Source organism: Scyliorhinus torazame, chromosome 8 (assembly GCF_047496885.1).
Source record: "Scyliorhinus torazame isolate Kashiwa2021f chromosome 8, sScyTor2.1, whole genome shotgun sequence".
Lineage (NCBI taxonomy): Eukaryota > Metazoa > Chordata > Chondrichthyes > Carcharhiniformes > Scyliorhinidae > Scyliorhinus > Scyliorhinus torazame.
Window position 1 is genome coordinate 151,099,632 of NC_092714.1, and position 19,122 is coordinate 151,118,753.

The 19,122-nt window shown below is 50.6% G+C and overlaps 1 protein-coding gene across 6 annotated transcripts in view; it reads left to right on the top strand.

Annotated features, from left to right (window-relative positions):
- Positions 1–19,122, top strand: part of mcf2la (mcf.2 cell line derived transforming sequence-like a) — a 343,346-nt gene that overhangs the window by 104,985 nt on the left and 219,239 nt on the right. For all 6 annotated transcript variants that reach the window (XM_072514367.1, XM_072514366.1, XM_072514368.1 and 3 more), the window contains one exon: positions 16,562–16,642. In XM_072514367.1, coding sequence (XP_072370468.1) covers positions 16,562–16,642 — 81 coding nt within the window. The remainder of the gene's footprint in view (positions 1–16,561; positions 16,643–19,122) is intronic.

Below are 19,122 nucleotides of genomic sequence, written 5' to 3' on the forward strand. Positions count from 1 at the left end.
GTGAATGTGCTAAATTGGGGGAAGGCTAATTCTAACAATGTTAGGCGGGAACTGAAGAACCTAGATTGGGGGCGGATGTTTGAGGGTAAATCAACATGTGACATGTGGGAGGCTTTCAAATGTCAGTTGAAAGGAATTCAGGACCGGCATGTTCCTGTGAGGAAGAAGGATTTTGTAAGGGCCCCGAAGAATCCAGCACGAGTTTTAAGGATACAAAATAATAAAGTTTATTTACTATAACAATATATACATAGCAGTAACTTCCCTTGCTACCTTCTCCTTCCTGCTGGTTCCTGGACTGGCCAGCTTATTTATAGCAGGAGTTTCTCCGCCCCCCTCATTGGGGAAGTTCATACTCCCATAGGATTGTGGGATAGTCATTAGTCCCCAGCCAATCGTCAGTAGGCAGGTTATAACATCCCTCCCCCCCAAAGTCCAAGGAATCCACCGTAGGCCCTGGCGAAGGAAGGCGTCAAACTCGTTTGGCCGCAGGCCGGACGCCATTTGCACGCGGCGCTGGATCAGGCGGCGTATAACGAGACGGAGACCGGCGCTTCCGTGATGAACGGCGCGGTTGTACATCCACGGCCTGTGGACCCGAGGATTCCCCCTCTGATTCATCCTGTGTCTCCATCTCGGAGTCAGAGTCTGCTGCCTCCGTCATGTCAGCGTCTCTGTCCCCATTCGGTCCCGTCATGACCTGCGCAGGCTTTGAGTGAGGCACCAGTGGAAGATTTGGAGGACTACCTTCCCTTGTTTCTGGTCTTTGCCGCTGTTGAACTGAGCTCCGGGGGCGGGGAATCTTTTGCGGGGATGATCTTCTGGACCGGACGTGGTCTACATGTTTTCGCTGGAGACGACCCTGGGCTTGCACTTGGTATGATATAGGGCCCGTTTGGCAAAAGATTACCCCAGGAACCCATTGGGCACCACCAGCAAAATTCCGCACGAATACTGGGTCACCGGGCGCAAACTGCCGAATCGGACGATGCTGAGACAATCCCGGTCCCTGCCGTTCTTGTGTGCGGCGTACTTTTGCGCCAATGTCCGGGAAGACCATACTAAGGCGGGTGCGAAGTCACCGGCCCATTAGGAGTTCTGCGGGAGCTACCCCAGTCACTGTATGGGGGGTGGTCCTGTACGTAAACAAAAACCGAGCCAGTCTCGTGTCCATTGATCCGGAAGACTGCTTCTTTAGGCCTCTTTTGAATGTTTGCACTGCACGCTCTGTCAACCCATTTGAAGCCGGCTGGTAAGGGGCAGTGCGGATATGGCGGATGCCGTTCATCTTTGTAAACCTAGCAAACTCCTCACTCGTGAATGGAGTGCCATTATCCGTGACCAGCACCTCGGGGAGGCCATGCGTGCTAAATGATAAAAGCATTTTTTCAATTGTTGCGCAGGACGTTGTCCCCTGCATCTTATGCACCTCCAGCCATTTGGACTGGGCGTCAATTAGTAGAAGGAACATGGATCCCTGAAAAGGGCCTGCGAAATCTGCATGTAAGCGTGCCCAAGGCCGCCCTGGCCATTCCCAGTGATGTAGGGGCGCGGCCGGCGGAAGCTTCTGATGCTCCTGGCAAATGGAGCAGTTTTGGGCCACCTTCTCAATGTCGGTGTCGAGGCCTGGCCACCAGACATAACTCCGGGCCAACATTTTCATCTTGGTCACGCCCGGATGCCCATTGTGCAAGTCTGATAATATCAGCTCCTGGCCTTTTTCCGGGACAACCACACGCGTCCCCCACAAGAGGATGCCGTCTTCCACGCTGAACTCTGACAGCTTGGAGGAAAATGCCCGCAACTCGCCTGGGAGCTGTCTATGCTGCCCACCACACAGGACTATGTGCCGAACCTTTGACAGGACTGGCTCCGTCTGGGTCCACTCACGGATCTGTGATGCCGTGACAGGCAAGGTGTCCATAAAATTTAGGGTTGCGACCACCTCACCGGTCGTGGGGGTCGACATGGGGCCGGTCGATAAAGGCAATCGGCTCAGTGCGTCGGCATTTGCTATCTGCGTACCTGGTTTGTGCTCCAGAGAATACTCATATGCAGCAAGCAACAAAGCCCAGCGCTGGATCCGTGCAGAAGCAATGGGCGGTATCGGTTTATCCTCTCTGAAGAGTCCCAGCAGGGGCTTATGATCAGTCACGATAGTGAAATGGCGGCTGTACACATACTGGTGGAAGCGTTTCACCGCGAAAACCACTGCCAGGCCCTCCTTCTCGATCTGCGCGTACTTCTTCTCCGCTGCAGTCAATGTGCGGGAGGCGAAAGCTATCGGTCGCTCGGCCCCGTTCTCCATCTTGTGGGACAGGACAGCCCCAATACCATACGGGGATGCATCACATGTGACGAGCAAAGGCTTTCCCGGATCATAGTGGGTTAGTAACCCAGACGACGACAATTGTTGCTTTACCCGCCGGAAAGCGGTTTCTTGCGGCTGACCCCAAACCCAGGTGTGATTTTTCTTTAGCAGCAGGTGTAAGGGGGCCAGCGTAGTTGCCAGATTGGGGAGGAACTTCCCGTAATAGTTTACGAGACCGAGAAAAGAACGAAGATGCGAAGTGTCAGTCGGGGTGGGGGCATGTTGAATTGCACGCACCTTCTCGGCGACGGGGTGCAGACCCTCGCGGTCCACCCGGTAACCTAGGTAGACTACTTCTTTTGCCTGAAATACGCACTTTGTGTGACGTAAACGGACTCCAGCCTCCGAAAGGCGTTTAAGGACAGCCTCCAGATTTTCCAAATGCTCTTGCTCCGACGTCCCTATAATCAACACGTCATTTAGGTAGACAGCTACACGTGGTAAACCTCTCAAAATGCCCTCCATAACACGTTGAAAAATTGCGCAGGCAGAGGATACTCCAAAGGGCAACCGTGTATATTCATACAGGCCCCGGTGTGTGTTAATTGTTACATATGGTCGGGAGGCAGGGTCCAGCTCCAACTGCAGGTAGGCGTGACTCATATCTAATTTTGTGAATGAGAGTCCGCCTGCACGTTTCGCGTAGAGATCCTCTATGCGCGGCATTGGGTATCGGTCGAGTCGGGAAACTGTATTCACTGTAAGTTTATAGTCGCCACACAAGCGAACTGTGGCATCTGGCTTCATTACTGGCACAATTGGTGCTGCCCAGTCAGCAAAACGGACGGGCCTGATAATACCCAAACTCTCCAAACGAGTGAGCTCCCCTTCTACCTTCTCGAGCAAAGCGTAAGGCACTGGGCGCGCCCGGAAATAGCGCGGTGTGGCTCCTGGTTCAACTTGGATACGGGCTACGGCCCCTTTTATTTTCCCCAGACCAGGCTGGAATACCTCTGGGTATCGTCCTAGCACCTCAGTCAACCCTCCAGAAACTGTTTGGAGGATGTGCTGCCATTGCAACCGCAAATGGCGCAACCAGTCCCGACCCAACAGGCTGGGCCCATGGCCACGCACTACGATAAGTGGGAAACGCCCCTCCTGGCGTCCATAGACAACAGGGGTCATTGTAGTTCCTGCAATGTCCAGTGGTTCCCCCGTGTAGCTGGCCAACCTGGCCTTTGAGTCAGTTAGTGTAAGGGTCTGTATACCCTGCTTGATGCGGTCGAATGTCCTCTGGGCGATCACGGAGACTGCTGCGCCAGTATCCAACTCCATCTCCAGCGGGTGGCCATTGACCCGTACTGTCACCTTAATGGGGGCCACACGGGGAGCTGCCACACAATGCAGCTGCAGACAGTCGTCCTCCGTCTCCACGTCCTCAGGAGTGGTCGCCGCAGGTTCATCCACATGGAAGGTACGGCCTCTGGGCTGGTCCCAGTTACGGCCCCTGGGCTGGTCCCAGTTTCGGTCGGAACGACGGCGCCTCTGGCGTCCCCAGGACCGCCGTCCGCGACGGGGTCGGCGCCTACAAGTCTGACACGGACATGGCTCCTCATCCATTGGCTCTGGAGAAGGCCCCCTTCGGGGAGGAATGTCCGATGGCCACTGGCGTCGGTCTGGTCGTTGCCTCGCCCAAGGTACCGCAGGAGTGCGGGGGGACGTTTTTGGGCGGAAAGGGTTTCACCCCAAGGCATGCACTTCCATTCCCTGTAGCTCCTGTACTCCTCGCTCTGCGCTCTCCCGGGACAAGACTATTTGTATTGCCTGTTGAAAAGTCAATGTTGGCTCCGCTAACAACTTTCTCTGGGTGGCCGCATTGTTAATACCGCAAACCAAACGGTCGCGTAACATTTCTGACAAGGTCTCACCATAGTCACAGTATTCCGCAATCCCGCGTAGCCTGGATAAAAAATCGGCAAGGGATTCTCCAGGGGTCCTCTCAGCGGTATTAAACCGGTAACGCTGGACTATCGTGGATGGGGTTGGGTTAAAGTGTTGCCCCACTATATTCACAAGTTCGTCAAACGTTTTGGTGTCCGGCGCAGCTGGGTACGTAAGGCTCCTAATCACCCCAAACGTATGCGGCCCGCAGGCGGTGAGCAATATGACCACCTGGCGCTCGTTTTCAGTGATATTGTTTGCCCGGAAATAGTAACGCATCCGTTGTGTGTACTGGTTCCAGCTTTCCAGCGCAGCATCAAAAACATCCAAACGTCCGTACAGAGGCATGGTGTAATAGAAAACAACTTCCAACCTGTATCCAACAAAAATCCAGGGAGGTGGCTTCAGCAGTGTAGACAGCTATTCACTTTTACCTTCGTCGCCAGTTTTGTAAGGGCCCCGAAGAATCCAGCACGAGTTTTAAGGATACAAAATAATAAAGTTTATTTACTATAACAATATATACATAGCAGTAACTTCCCTTGCTACCTTCTCCTTCCTGCTGGTTCCTGGACTGGCCATCTTATTTATAGCAGGAGTTTCTCCGCCCCCCTCATTGGGGAAGTTCATACTCCCATAGGATTGTGGGATAGTCATTAGTCCCCAGCCAATCGTCAGTAGGCAGGTTATAACAAAGGATAAATATGGCAAATTTTGCAATCCTTGGATAACGAGGGGTAGGCCTCATCAAAAAGAAAAAGGAGGCATTTGTCAGGGCTAGAAGGCTGGGAACAGGTGAAGCCTGTGTGGAATATAAGGAAAGGTAGGAAGGAACTTAAGCAAGGAGTCAGGAGAGCTAAATGGGGTCACGAAAAGTCATTGGCAAATAGGGTTATGGAAAGTCCCAAGGCAAATGTGAGGTTATCCATTTTGGTAGGAATAACAGCAAAAGGGATTATTATTTAAATGATAAAATATTAAAACATGCTGCTGTGCAGAGAGACCTGGGTGTGCTAGTGCATGAGTCGCAAAAAGTTGGTTTTCAGGTGCAACAGGTGATTAAGAAGGCAAATGGAATTGTGTCCTTCATTGCTAGAGGAATGGAGTTTAAGACTAGGGAGGTTCTGCTGCAATTGTATAAGGTGTTAGTGAGGCCACACCTGGAGTATTGTGTTCAGTTTTGTTCTCCTTACTTGAGAAAGGACGTACTGGCACTGGAGGGTGTGCAGAGGTGATTCACTAGGTTAATCCCAGAGCTGAAGGGGTTGGATTACGAGGAGAGTTTGAGTAGACTGGGACTGTACTCGTTGGAATTTAGAAGGATGAGGGGGGATCTTATAGAAACATATAAGATTATGAAGGGAATAGATAGGATAGATGCGGGCAGGTTGTTTCCACTGGCGGGTGAAAGCAGAACTAGGGGGCATAGCCTCAAAATAAGGGGAAGTAGATTTAGGACTGAGTTTAGGAGGAACTTCTTCACCCAAAGGGTTGTGAATCTATGGAATTCCTTGCCCAGTGAAGCAGTTGAGGCTCCTTCATTAAATGTTTTTAAGATAAAGATAGATAGTTTTTTGAAGAATAAAGGGATTAAGGGTTATGGCGTTCGGGCCGGAAAGTGGAGCTGAGTCCACAAAAGATCAGCCATGATCTCATTGAATGGTGGAGCAGGCTCGAGGGGCCAGATGGCCTACTCCTGCTCCTAGTTCTTATGTTCTTATGTTTTACACGTACATAAATAGAAAGACGGCAGTTAGGGAAAGGGTTGACCCACTGAAGGGGAGGGGAGGGGATCTATGTATGGAGCCAGAGGAAATGGGCTAGGTACTAAATGAATACTTTGCATCAGTATTCACCAAAGAGAAGGAATTGGTGGATGTTGAGTTTGGCGAAGGGTGTGTAGATAGCCTGGGTCACATTGAGATCCAAAAAGACGAGGTGTTGGGCGTCTTGAAAAATATTAAGGTGGATAAGACCCCAAGGCCTGATGGGATCTGCCCCAGAATACTGAAGGAGGCAAGAGAGGAAATTGCTGAGGCCTTGACAGAAATCTTTGGATCCTCACTGTCTTCAGGTGATGTCCTGGAGGACTGGAGAATAGCCAATGTTGTTCTTTTGTTTAAGAAGGGTAGCAAGGATAATCCAGGGAACTACAGGCCGGTGAGCCTTACGTCAGTGGTAGGGAAATTACTGAAGAGAATTCTTCGAGACAGGATCTACTCCCATTTGGAAGTAGATTAGCGAGAGGCAGCACGGTTTTGTGAAGGGGAGGTCATGTCTCACTAACTTGATAGAGTTTTTCGAGGAGGTCACAAAGATGATTGATGCAGGTAGGGCAGTGGATGTTGTCTGTATGGACTTCAGTAAGGCCTTTGACAAGGTCCCTCATGGCAGACTGGTACAAAAGGTGAAGTCACATGGGATCAGAGGTGAGCTGGCAAAATGGATACAAAACTGGCTAGGTCATAGACGGCAGAGAGTAGCAATGGAAGGGTGCTTTCCTGATTGGAGGGCTGTGACTAGTGGTGTTCCGCAGGGATCAGTGCTGGAACCGTTGCTGTTCGTATTATATATAAAATGATTTGGAGGAAAATGTAACTAGTCTGATTACTAAGTTTGCGGACGACACAAAGGTTGGTAGAATTGCGGATAGCTAGATTTCGATCGTTTGGAGACTTGGGCGGCGAGATGGAGTTTAATTCAGACAAATGTGAGGTGATGCATTTTGGAAGGTCGAATACAGGTAGGGAATATACAGTGAATGGTAGAACCCTCAAGAGTATTGACAGTCAGAGAGATCTTGGTGTACAGGTCCACAGGTCACTGAAAGGGGCAACACAGGTGGAGAAGGTAGTCAAGAAGGTATATGGCATGCTTGCCTTCATTGGCCGACGCATTGAGTTAAAAAATTGGCAAGACATGTTGCAGCTGTATAGACCCTTAGTTAGGCCACACTTGGAGTATAGTGTTCAATTCTGGTCGCCACACTACCAGAAGGATGTGGAGGCTTTAGAGAGGGTGCAAAAGAGATTTACCAGGATGTTGCCTGGTATGGAGCGCATTAGCTATGAGGAACGGTTGAATAAACTTGGTTTGTTCTCACTGGAATGAAGTAGGTTGAGGGGCGACCTGATAGAGGTCTACAAAATTATGAGGAGCATAGACAGAGTGGATAGTCAAATACTTTTTCCCAGGGTAGAGGGGTCAATTACTAGGGGGCTTAGGCTTAAGGTGCGAGGGGCAAGGTTTAGAGGAGATGTACGAGGTAAGTTTTTTACAGAGAGTAGTGGGTGCCTGGAACTCGCTGCCAGAGGAGGTGGTGGAAGCAGGGATGATAGTGATGTTTATGGAACATCTTGACAAATACATGAATAGGATGGGAATAGAGGGATATGGACCCCGGAAGTGTAGAAGATTTTAATTTAGACGGGCAGCATGGTCGGTGCAGGCTTGGAGGGTGAAGGGACTGTTTCTGTGCTGTGCTTTTCTTTGTTCTTTGATTCTCAGAAGGGGATAATCAACCATGGTAAACCATGAAAGAACACTGAATGAAAAACACACAACATGGCCAAGATTAGTTGCAAACCAGAGGATTGGGAAAATGTTTAAAAACAACAAAAGGTGACCCATAGAATCCCTCGTGAAGGGTGGCATGGTGGTGCAGTGGTTAGCACTGCTGGTGCAGTGGTTAGCATTGCTGCCTCATGGTGCTGGGGACCAGGGTTTGATCCCGGCCCCGGGTTACTGTCCGTGTAGAGATTGCGCATTCTCCCCGTGTCTGCATGGGTCTCCCACTCACAACCCAAAAAGATGTGCTGTGTAGATAGATTGGCCATACTAAATTACCCCTTAATTAGAAAAAAAAGACTTGAATACTCTAAACTTGTTTTAAAAAGAAAGAATCCCTACAGTGCAGAAGGAGGCCATTCTCCCCATTGAGTCTGCACCATCCCTCCGAAAGAGCACCCTACACAGGTCCACTTCCCTGTCGACCCTGCCCTTTCCCTGTATTGCCAATGTTTTGGGTTGGTGTAGTGATCCAGAGGCCACGTAGGTGCAGCTGGAATAAAAGTCGTGTTGAGGGTCTGGGTTGATGGCATTAGTGCCGGCCTCACTGCCATTCTCACCGCTGAAATATTCAGCAAATTGGGTGGTTGTCTCCACCTTGAAGATATGGAGACAATTTCAACAGCATTTTAAATTGGGGGCTGTATTGAAGCTGGCTCCGACTTGTGCGAATCATGGGCGGGATTTTCCACCCCGCCGTACCGTTTTCTGGTGTGGCGCGCCGCTGTCGGCAGAGCGATTCTCCGTCCCGCCAACCGGCCAATGGGATTTCCCATTGTGGGCAACCCCATGCCGTCAGGATATCCCCGGGGGTGGGTGCACTGCCGGAGCACGGAGAATCCTGACAGTGGAGAATCCAGCCCCATATGTTTGAGCCTGCGATGTTGATGCCAGGTTCGGGGGTTGAGAGTGGAAGAGGTTGGAAAGATTGTGGGATCTGTTTATGGAGGGGCGGTTTGCCAGTTTACAAGAACTGTCAGAGAGGTTTGGCCTCTCGTGATCTGATTCATTCAGATACTTACAAGTTTACAATTTTGCGAAACATATCTTCCCAACATTCCCGTGGAACCGCCAACATCATTATTAGAAAGGGTTATTTTGCTCGTAGGTTGGAGGAAGGGCGTATTTCCGGTATCTATGGATGGATTATCTCTGAGGGCTCCATTTCAGTAGAAGGGGTTAAGGCCAAGTGGGAGGAGCAGTTAGGGCCTGTTTTGCATGATGAGGTGTGTAGTGAAGCTCTACGGAGAGTCAATTCCACATCCTCATGTGCGAGGCTTGGCCTAATACAACTTAAGGTAGCATATAGGGCCCGCCTGACTAGGTCCAGGATGAGTTGGTTCTTTGCAGGGGTGGAGGACATTTCAGGGGGTCCGACCAACCGTGTGCATTTGTTTTGGTCATGTCCCAAGCTTGTGGGTTTCTGGGTCTCCTTCTTTAGCACCATGTCGGAAATTCTCAAAATTGAGCTGGAGCCCTGTCCCTTAGTGGCCATATTTGGGGTGTTATACTCGTCCGAGCTGCAGACGGGCACGGGACCAATGTCCTGGCTTCGCCTTGCTAATTGCTCAGAGGCAGGTGCTGATGGGATGGAAATCAGCTTCTTCGCCCAGTGCCTCAGTGTGTGTGGGAGATGATGGAGTTCCTGTACCTCAAAGAAGTTGAGTACACTGTGAGGGGAGCAATTGAGGGGTTTTACCCAAGATGGAAGTTGTTTATTGTGTATTTAAAGAGCTGGTCACCGTTAGTTGCTAAGGGGGTGGGGAGGGGAACATGGGGGGAGGGGGTTAAGTGTTTGGGAAGGGTGGGGTTAGGTTATATGGGATGGTAGGTGGGAATGGTGCTTTCTTATTCTGTTTGGTTGTGCTGTTTTGTTTTGTATTATATATAAAATGGAAAAATGTAGAATAAAAATATATACTTTTAAATAAGCTAAGGGCCAATGGTGTTGGGGGTAGTATACTTAGCAGATGGAATATAATACAAGAAAATGTGAACTTATGAACTTTGGTAGGAAGAATAAAGGAGCTGAATATTACTTAAATGGAGAAAGACTGCAGAAAGCTGCAGCACAGAGGGATTTGGCGGTCCTCATGCGTAAATCATGAAAAGCTAGCATGCAAATTCAGGTAATTAGGAAGGCAAATGGAATGTTGGCTTTCTGTAGCCTTGCTAAAACTATACAAGGCACTAGTTAGAGCACACCTGGAATACTATCAACAGTTTTGGTCCCCTTATCTAAAGAATGATTTCTGGCATTGGAGACAGCCCAGAAAAGGTTCAGTAGGTTTATCTCAGGTATGGAGGGATTTTCTTATGAGGAGAGGTTGAGTCCGTTGGGCCTGTACTCATTGGTGTTTGGAAGAATGAGAGGCGATCTTATTGAGGCATATAGGATTCTCAGGGAGCTCGGCAAGGTAGTTGCTGAGAGGATGTTTCCCCTTGTGGGAGAGTCTAAGACCAGAGGATATAATCTCAGAATAACTGGTTGCCCATTTAAGACAGAGATGAGGTGATATTTCTTCTCTCAGACGGTAGTGAATCTGTGGAATTCTTCACCGCAAAGAGCTGTAGAGGCTGAGTTATTAAGTATGTCCAAGGCGGAGATAGACAGATTTTTAATCAGTAAGGGAATCGAGGGTTATGGGGATAAGGTGGGAAAGTGGAGTTGAGGATTATATCAGATCAGTCGTAATCTCAGTGAATGGCGCAGCAGGCTCGATGGGCCAAATGGCCTCCTGCTCCTATGTTTTCTGGTCTAATGTGACTAGTGACGAAGGACTGAGATTGACTTTGCTGAGGTGACATCAGACGAAAGATCATTTAGGTCAGGGTGGAGTCTGACATTTCTGCCGGATGGTTTGGTTATAATGGGAATTGCGTGTCCTCATTTGTTGTTATCTGGTAATTCTTCTGTTAAACATGTTGCTCTGTACCTTAAGACTTAGGGATATTTGAAGATCATTTGCACATGAAAAATGAAATGAAAATCGCTTATTGTCATAAGTAGCTTTCAAATGAAGTTACTGTGAAAAGCCCCTAGTCGCCACATTCTGGCGCCTGTTCAGGAATTGAACCGTGCTGCTGGCCTGTCTTGGTCTGTTTTCAAAGCCAGCGATTTAGCCCTGTGCTAAACAGTCCCTGTTTCTACATAATGGAGTACTTAGTATGCTTTATGCTTTGCTGTGTTTCAGTTTCCTAAAAAGAAAACTATGAAAGTTTCATGGTTTTTAGCTGATGTGACTTTGCCACATTTCCTGACCATGATGTCAGCCTGCTATTCACATGAGCCAGAAATCACTTCATTTCCATACAGCTGATAATGTAATTATATTTGAATAGACATTTCATTGACCAGATAGGATGTGTCAAGTGCACAGTTCTAATAATGCTCAATGCGAAGCTCTTACGTCAACTCACTGAATAAATCACTGCTAATCTTTATTGACACGACAATTGTCCCATACTGCGCACATAATCTAAATACAGATAGATAACTCTTGCAGTTCAGACCTTGTGCCAAAGGCTGCCAGTGTGAGAAGACATGACAGCACTATTTGATACATCAAGGAGTCTCAGTCAGTATTCATGCCTTAACCAAGAGCACCCAAAACAGATGAACTCGTCCTTTACCCGAGTGCTGTTTAGGTAATGTTACCGTTGCAATGGTCAGAGGTCATTGCCTGGGAATAGTCACTGCATTTCAAAAACAATTTTATTGTGTGAAGCTTTGGGGCACTTCAACATGATGAACTCTGTGTCAGTGATTTTCTTTATAAGCACCTTTATAAGTTAGACATTCCTTGCACTGTTTTCAAAATAATTTACCCCAGTGCCAGCAACGAGCATGTACTTTCCACATGTGCTCATTGTTCTTTGCACTTCTCCTTTCCCCACACTCTTCAGTTGCAATTACTTCTGCTCGCACATCTCTCCCCTTGCACCGTCTCCTCCTCGCCTTCTTCATGCCTCCCCCTTGTCCTCTTCTCATCTCCTCATTGCCCTCTCTACGTCTCCCCCTCACCCTCTCCACGACTACCCCTCGCCCTCTCCACGTCTACCCCTCGCCCTCTCCACGTCTCTCCCTCGCCCTCTCCACGCTTTCCCCTCCCTTCTTCACTTCTCCACGTCTACCCCTCGCCCTCTTCACGTCTCTCCCTCGCCCTGTTCATGCCTTCCCCTCCCTTCTTTACGTCTCGCCCTCTCCACGCTTTCCCCTCCCTTCTTCACTTCTCCTCCTTTCCCTCTCCACGTCTACCCCACGCCCTCATCACGTTTTCCCCTCGCCCTGTTCACGCTTCCCCCTCTCTTCTTCACGTCTCCCCCTCGCCCTCTTCACCTCTCCCCCTCGCCCTCGCCACATCTCCCCCTCGCCCACTCCACGTCTCTCCCTCACCCTCTTCACGTCTTCCACTCGCCCTGTTCACGCTTTCCCCTCCCTTCTTCACGTCCCCCATTCCCTTCTTCACGTCCCCCCTCGCCCTCTCCACGTCTCCTCCTCGCCCTCTCCACGACTTCCCCTCACCCTGTTCACGCTTCCCCCTCGCCCTCTCCACGTCTCCCCTCGCCCTCTCCACGTCTCCCCCTCGCCCTCTCCATGTCTCTCCCTCGCCCTCTCCACGTCTCCGCCTCGCCCTCTCCACGTCTCCGCCTCGCTCTCTCCAAGTCTCCGCCTCGCCCTCTCCACATCTCCCCCTCGCCCTCTTCACGTCTCCCCCTCGCCCTCTTCACGTCTCCCCCTCGCCCTCTCCACGCCTCCCCTCGCCCTCTTCACGTCTCCCCCTCGCCCTCTTCACGTCTCCCCCTCCCCCTCTTCACGTCTCCCTCTCGCCCTCTCCACGTCTCCCCCTCGCCCTCTTCACGTCTCCCCCTCGCCCTCTCCACGCCTCCCCTCGCCCTCTTCACGTCTCCCCCTCGCCCTCTTCACGTCTCCCCCTCCCCCTCTTCATGTCTCCCTCTCGCCCTCTTCACGTCTCCCCCTCGCCCTCTTCACGTCTCCCCCTCGCCCTCTTCACGTCACCCCCTCCCCCTCTTCACGTCTCCCCCTCGTCCTCTTCACATCTCCCCCTCGCCCTCTCCACGTCTCCGCCTCGCCCTCTCCACGTCTCCGCCTCGCTCTCTCCAAGTCTCCGCCTCGCCCTCTCCACGTCTCCCCCTCGCCCTCTCCACGTCTCGCCCTCGTCCTCTTCACGTCTCCCCCTCGCCCTCTTCACGCCTCCCCCTCGCCCTCTTCACGTCTCCCCCTCGCCCTCTTCACGTCTCCCCCTCGCCCTCTTCACGTCTCCCCCTCGCCCTCTTCACGTCTCCCCCTCGCCCTCTTCACGTCTCCCCCTCGCCCTCTTCACGTCACCCCCCTCCCCCTCTTCACGTCTCCCCCTCGCCCTCTTCACGTCTCCCCCTCGCCCTCTTCACGTCACCCCCTCCCCCTCTTCACGTCTCCCCCTCGCCCTCTTCACGTCTCCCCCTCGCCCTCTCCACGTCTCCGCCTCGCTCTCTCCAAGTCTCCGCCTCGCCCTCTCCACGTCTCCCCCTCGCCCTCTCCACGTCTCGCCCTCGTCCTCTTCACGTCTCCCCCTCGCACTCTTCACGCCTCCCCCTCGCCCTCTTCATGTCTCCCCCTCGCCCTCTTCATGTCTCCCCCTCGCTCTCTTCACGTCTCCCCCTCGCCCTCTTCACGTCTCCCCCTCGCCCTCTTCACGTCTCCCCCTCGCCCTCTTCACGTCTCCCCCTCGCCCTCTTCACGTCACCCCCCTCCCCCTCTTCACGTCTCCCCCTCGCCCTCTTCACGTCTCCCCCTCGCCCTCTTCACGTCTCCCCCTCGCCCTCTTCACGTCTCCCCCTCGCCCTCTTCACGTCTCCCCCTCGCCCTCATCACGTCCCCCCTCTTCACGTCTCCCCCTCATCACATCTCCCCCTCTCCACGTCTCCCCCTCGCCCTCTTAACGTCTCCCCCTCCCCCTCTTCACGTCTCCCCCTCGTCCTCTTCACATCTCCCCCTCGCCCTCTCCACGTCTCCGCCTCGCCCTCTCCACGTCTCCGCCTCGCTCTCTCCAAGTCTCCGCCTCGCCCTCTCCACGTCTCCCCCTCGCCCTCTTCACGTCTCCCCCTCGCCCTCTTCACGTCTCCCCCTCGCCCTCATCACGTCCCCCCTCTTCACGTCTCCCCCTCATCACATCTCCCCCTCTCCACGTCTCCCCCTCGCCCTCTTCACGTCTCCCCCTCCCCCTCTTCACGTCTCCCCCTCGTCCTCTTCACATCTCCCCCTCGCCCTCTCCACGTCTCCGCCTCGCCCTCTCCACGTCTCCGCCTCGCTCTCTCCAAGTCTCCGCCTCGCCCTCACCACGTCTCCCCCTCGCCCTCTCCACGTCTCGCCCTCGCCCTCTTCACGTCTCCCCCTCGCCCTCTTCACGCCTCCCCCTCGCCCTCTTCACGTCTCCCCCTCGCCCTCTTCATGTCTCCCCCTCGCTCTCTTCACGTCTCCCCCTCGCCCTCTTCACGTCTCCCCCTCGCCCTCTTCACGTCTCCCCCTCGCCCTCTTCACGTCTCCCCCTCGCCCTCTTCACGTCACCCCCTCCCCCTCTTCACGCCTCCCCCTCGCCCTCTTCACGTCTCCCCCTCGCCCTCTTCACGTCTCCCCCTCGCCCTCTTCACGTCTCCCCCTCGCCCTCTTCACATCTCCCCCTCGCCCTCATCACGTCCCCCCTCGCCCTCTCCACGTCTCCCCCTCATCACATCTCCCCCTCTCCACGTCTCCCCCTCGCCCTCTTCACGTCTCCCCCTCGCCCTCTTCACGTCTCCCCCTCGTCCTCTTCACGTCTCCTCCTCGCCCTCTTGACGTCTCCTCCTCGCCCTCTTCACGTCTCCCCCTCGCCCTCATCACGTCTTCCCCCTCGCCCTCATCACGTCTCCTCCTCAGACTCTTCACATTAATTTTAATGTAGATAAATTAACATTTTTATAAGAAAGACAAAAAAGTTGCATTTTTCTATAAATGAAGGCACTCAATTGGGAAACGGGGCCAAGGGGTTTGAAATGCACATATACAACTCGCTGTAGGTAAATAAAGCCATTCAAAAAAAATCAACATCAAACCAAGTACCGTGTTCTAATTCTAGAGGGACAGAATGAAAACCCGGGAAGTTAAGCTGAACTTTTATTGCGATAATGGTGTAATGTTCTGGTTGACATGTTATGGAAAGGATATAGTGACAATGGAAATATTTACAAAGATGATACTAAAAGTGCGAGGCTGTTCCTATCCTAAAAGAAAAGACAAGCTGGGTTTTTTTCTTAACAGCGGACTTTAAAATGATAGCTTTTGATAGAGTAAACACAGAGAGAGTATTTCCACTTGTGGGAAGACTAGAAATAAAGGCCAACAATATAAGGTGAATACTAAGAAAAGGAATAGGGGATCCAGAAGAAACACCTTTACCTAGCGAGTGGTAAGATTGAGAAACAGGATCTTGCTGATAGAGTTAAATGTTCAGAAGTTAGGAGGAGGTTAATGTGAAGCACAAACAACAACATGGACTGGTTGAGCCTGTCTCATGCTGTGTATTCTATGTAATTATTCAATATGGCAAACAAATATTGACATTATCCTTTTGTACTGTGTTACGCTTGAAGTCTATAAAACTTTTACATTTTGATTGTGCCTTTAAATTTAAGGGTAAAATGAAGCGGGTCATGCTACTTATTTTGAAATCTGTCCAACAGTAAGCCTGCGTGGTTTGATTGTTAGAGATCAATGGAATAATTTGATTATTTTACTGGAAAGAAAGTGCATGGTATCCATGCTTGGAGACAATGGCAGCAGCCTTTGTTGCACTGGGGACTGAGAGTCTTCAAAGTCCCACAAACGTGTTGAGAATGTTGGGATGTAAACAGTTGTGCTTTCAACAGTCCATTTAATTTCAAGATGAAAGACAGTTAGGCTCTCAAGGATAACTAATTAACATTTCTACCTAGATGCAAGGCCTATTGTGACTCACGTTGCCATAGGGAAGGGTGCAAAGGACGTTATTGTAAATATAAGGTTACAAACTTTCCTAGAGTATTACAGAATATTACACGCAGTGTTTTGAATCTGCTGGATCTGGGAGAGATGGAGCAACTAGAGGTCAAAACAAAAGTCTCCGTGGTTCACTGCACAAGATACAGGTGGAAGCACAGGCTCAGATTGAAAAGACCAACTTCATGAGAAGTTAAAATGATACTGGAAGAGCCATCTAGCTTAGGCTAGAGGAAGAGTCTCTGAGAAAAGAAAACTTCACTGCAAAATACATTTCTAAGATTTTAAGTTCCAAGGCTGAGAAAAGGAAATGGTAGGAGCTAAAAATCACTTTGGATTGATTCTGGGAAAATTGAACAAAGGGCAGTGTACACCTGTACACTGTGTTTCTTTGGTTGGGCTAAGAATAAGAAGGGGATATTCCGTTCTGTGGTTTAAAGTATAAGTTACCTACAAAGATTCTGTTTAGCTAATAGTGCTTTTAGTCATTTGTTACAGTAAACGTTTAAAATTTGAAATCTTAATGTGTAATTCTTTTCAGCTATTAACTGGAACTTCGAATTTCTAGTGACAAGTTATTGGTCCCTACGGGGATTGTAATAAATGTTCAAAAGCTGCAGCATAATGCAATGCTTATATAATTAATTATTCTGGGTGCAAGGTACACTATATTTTTCTCAGTTTCGCCAAGAGCTAATGGTCATTGTTGCTCTGTTTGGTTTTTACAGATGAAATCATGCAGCAGGAAAATCCTTTATACGCTGCTGAAATTACTGAACAGCTGGCCAAGCAATTTGCGATTCGATCAGGTAGGAATTCTGGTTTACTCCACCTCGCACTTCCTCATGGTGTCTTTGTTTCGTTGAGACATGTGGTACCTAAACTCAGATTGCACTTCCTCTCTGTGTTCCAAAATGGGAAAGCACCACTTTTAAATATTACACTATGTAGCAATGCCAAGTTGATTTTTTAAAAACAGTTATTAAATAATTGTTTTGGAAACTACACCGAGTCCCAATTTATTATTGGAACTAAAGTTAAAAGTTCTATTCTAAATATGTGTATTTTCCAAGGGCTGGGATTTAAAATGGTGGCTTTGGCAAAATGCAAACCTGAATAAATTTGACTTTCAATAAGGAAGAAACCAGAGTATTGCTCAGGAAGCAGTACACGTTCTTGTTTGGTGACCTGAATTGTCTGCAACATGTTTATAGTTGGTGATAGGTGCTCAAAATACAGCCTATATATTTTGCAATATCATAGAATCTCTACAGTGCAAAAGGAGGGCATTTGGCCCGTAGGGTCTGCATTGATGCTCCGAAAGAGCACCCTACCTAGGCCCATGTCTCCACCCTATCACCGCAACCCAATGACCCCACCTAACCTTTTTGGACACTAAGGGGCAATTTAGCATGACCAATCCACGTAACCTGCTTATATTTGGACAGTGGGAGGAAACTTGAGCAACCGGAGGAAACCCACGCAGAAACGGGGAGACTGCAAAGTCCACACAGACTGTCACCCAAGGCCGGAATTGAACCTGGGTCCCTGGCGCTGTGAGTCAGCAGTGCTAACCACTGTGACACCGTGCCGTCCTAATGGAAACGATCCTCTTCATCAATGGGGCCAATTTGTAAGGAAGTATAAGAAGGAAAATCCAGATTGGTAGCGGTAACCCTGGGCCTTTGGCCCTTGTAAATGTTTTGAAAAATAAAGTTCAAATTTTAAAAAGGTGCACCTATTATGCACACATTTTTATTCATTTATTCTTTCATGGGGTGTGGGTGCCTCCTGCCAAGTCCAGCATTTATTGTCAATCCCTAATTGCCCTTGAGCTGAGTGGCTTGCTAGCCCATTCCAGAGGGCAGTGCAGAGTGAACCACATTGTTGTGGGTCTGGGATTCGCTTGTAGGCCGGACTGGTTAAGAATGGCAGATGTCCTTCCCTGGAGGATATTAGTGAACCAGATGTTCTTTACAACAATCTCTAATCACTATTACCAAGACTAGTTTATATTCCAGATTTTATTCGTTTAATTTAAATTCCACCAGCTGCCACGGTGGGGTTTGAACCCATGTGCGCAGGACATTCACCTGGGCCTCTCGATTACTAATCCAGCAAATAGATTATGTAAGGTATTTCTGTCCGATTCCATATGACTCCAACATGGGTGGATTTCTGATCTTGGGCGGGACTCTCCGACCCCCCGCCGGGTGGGAGAATCGCCGGGGGTCGGTGTGAATCCCTCCCCCGCCTCCTCCCAATTCTCCCGCCCCCCCAAAAACCGGCCCGGCGGGCGTCGTGCCGCCCGACTCGGAGAATGGCAGGGTCCGGCGCGACTCAATGGGCCCCGGGGCTGTCTGGATTCTCCTGCGATGGGCCGAAGTCCCGCCCGTTCTATGGCGGTCCCGCTGGCGTAAATTAGAGTTTGTCCCTTGCCGGCGGGACCTGGTGGCGCGGGCGGGCTCCAGGGTTCGTGGGGGGTCGTGGGGGGATCTGGCCCCTGGAGGTGCCCCCGCAGTGGCCTGGCCCGCGGTCGGGGCCCACCAATCCGCGGGCAGCCTGTGCAATGAGGGCACTCTATTCCTTCCGCACCGGAGGCCGTGGTCATCCGCCATTCTCGGTGCGGAAATGAATCCCTCTGCGCATGCACGGGGATGATGCCAACTCGCGCCAGCTGGCGGAGGCCCTTCGGCGCCAGTTGGTGTGGCGCCAGGCCCCTATCCCGCCGGCCGGCGGGGCTCCAACCACTCCGGGGTGGGCCTAGCCCCTGAAGGTGCGGAGGATTCCGCACCTTTGGGGCGACCCGACGCCGGAGTGGTTCACGCCACACCACCCCGCCGGGTTCGGGAGAATCCTGCCCCTTGTTTCTGCTGGAATAGAATCCTAGCAATGTTGGGAGAGATCGAGGAGTTTATGGAGAGGCATTTGAAGATCCTTCTGTTCATGTTATTTCTGGGAGCTGGGCGGAAATATGGAAACTGCATTATTCTGATAATCATGATCGAGTGTTACGCTATCTTGGGCTAGTGCGTGGTCAATTTCAGCTCCACGTGCCCCTGAGTCCCAACACAAGTGAATTAACCAATAGTTCTTGTAAAAATTCCCAAAGCCGTTGGCCCTTGGCTGCCCAATAATTACAGTCACCAGGTTTGTACATTGAAAGACAATTACTGTTTATTTATATCAAAAACTATCGTGAAATATGCAGTAAATACAACTGGGTGACAACAAGGTAATACCTACTACCCTCTTTAACTCCCATCCTTCCTCTACCCATACACAAAAG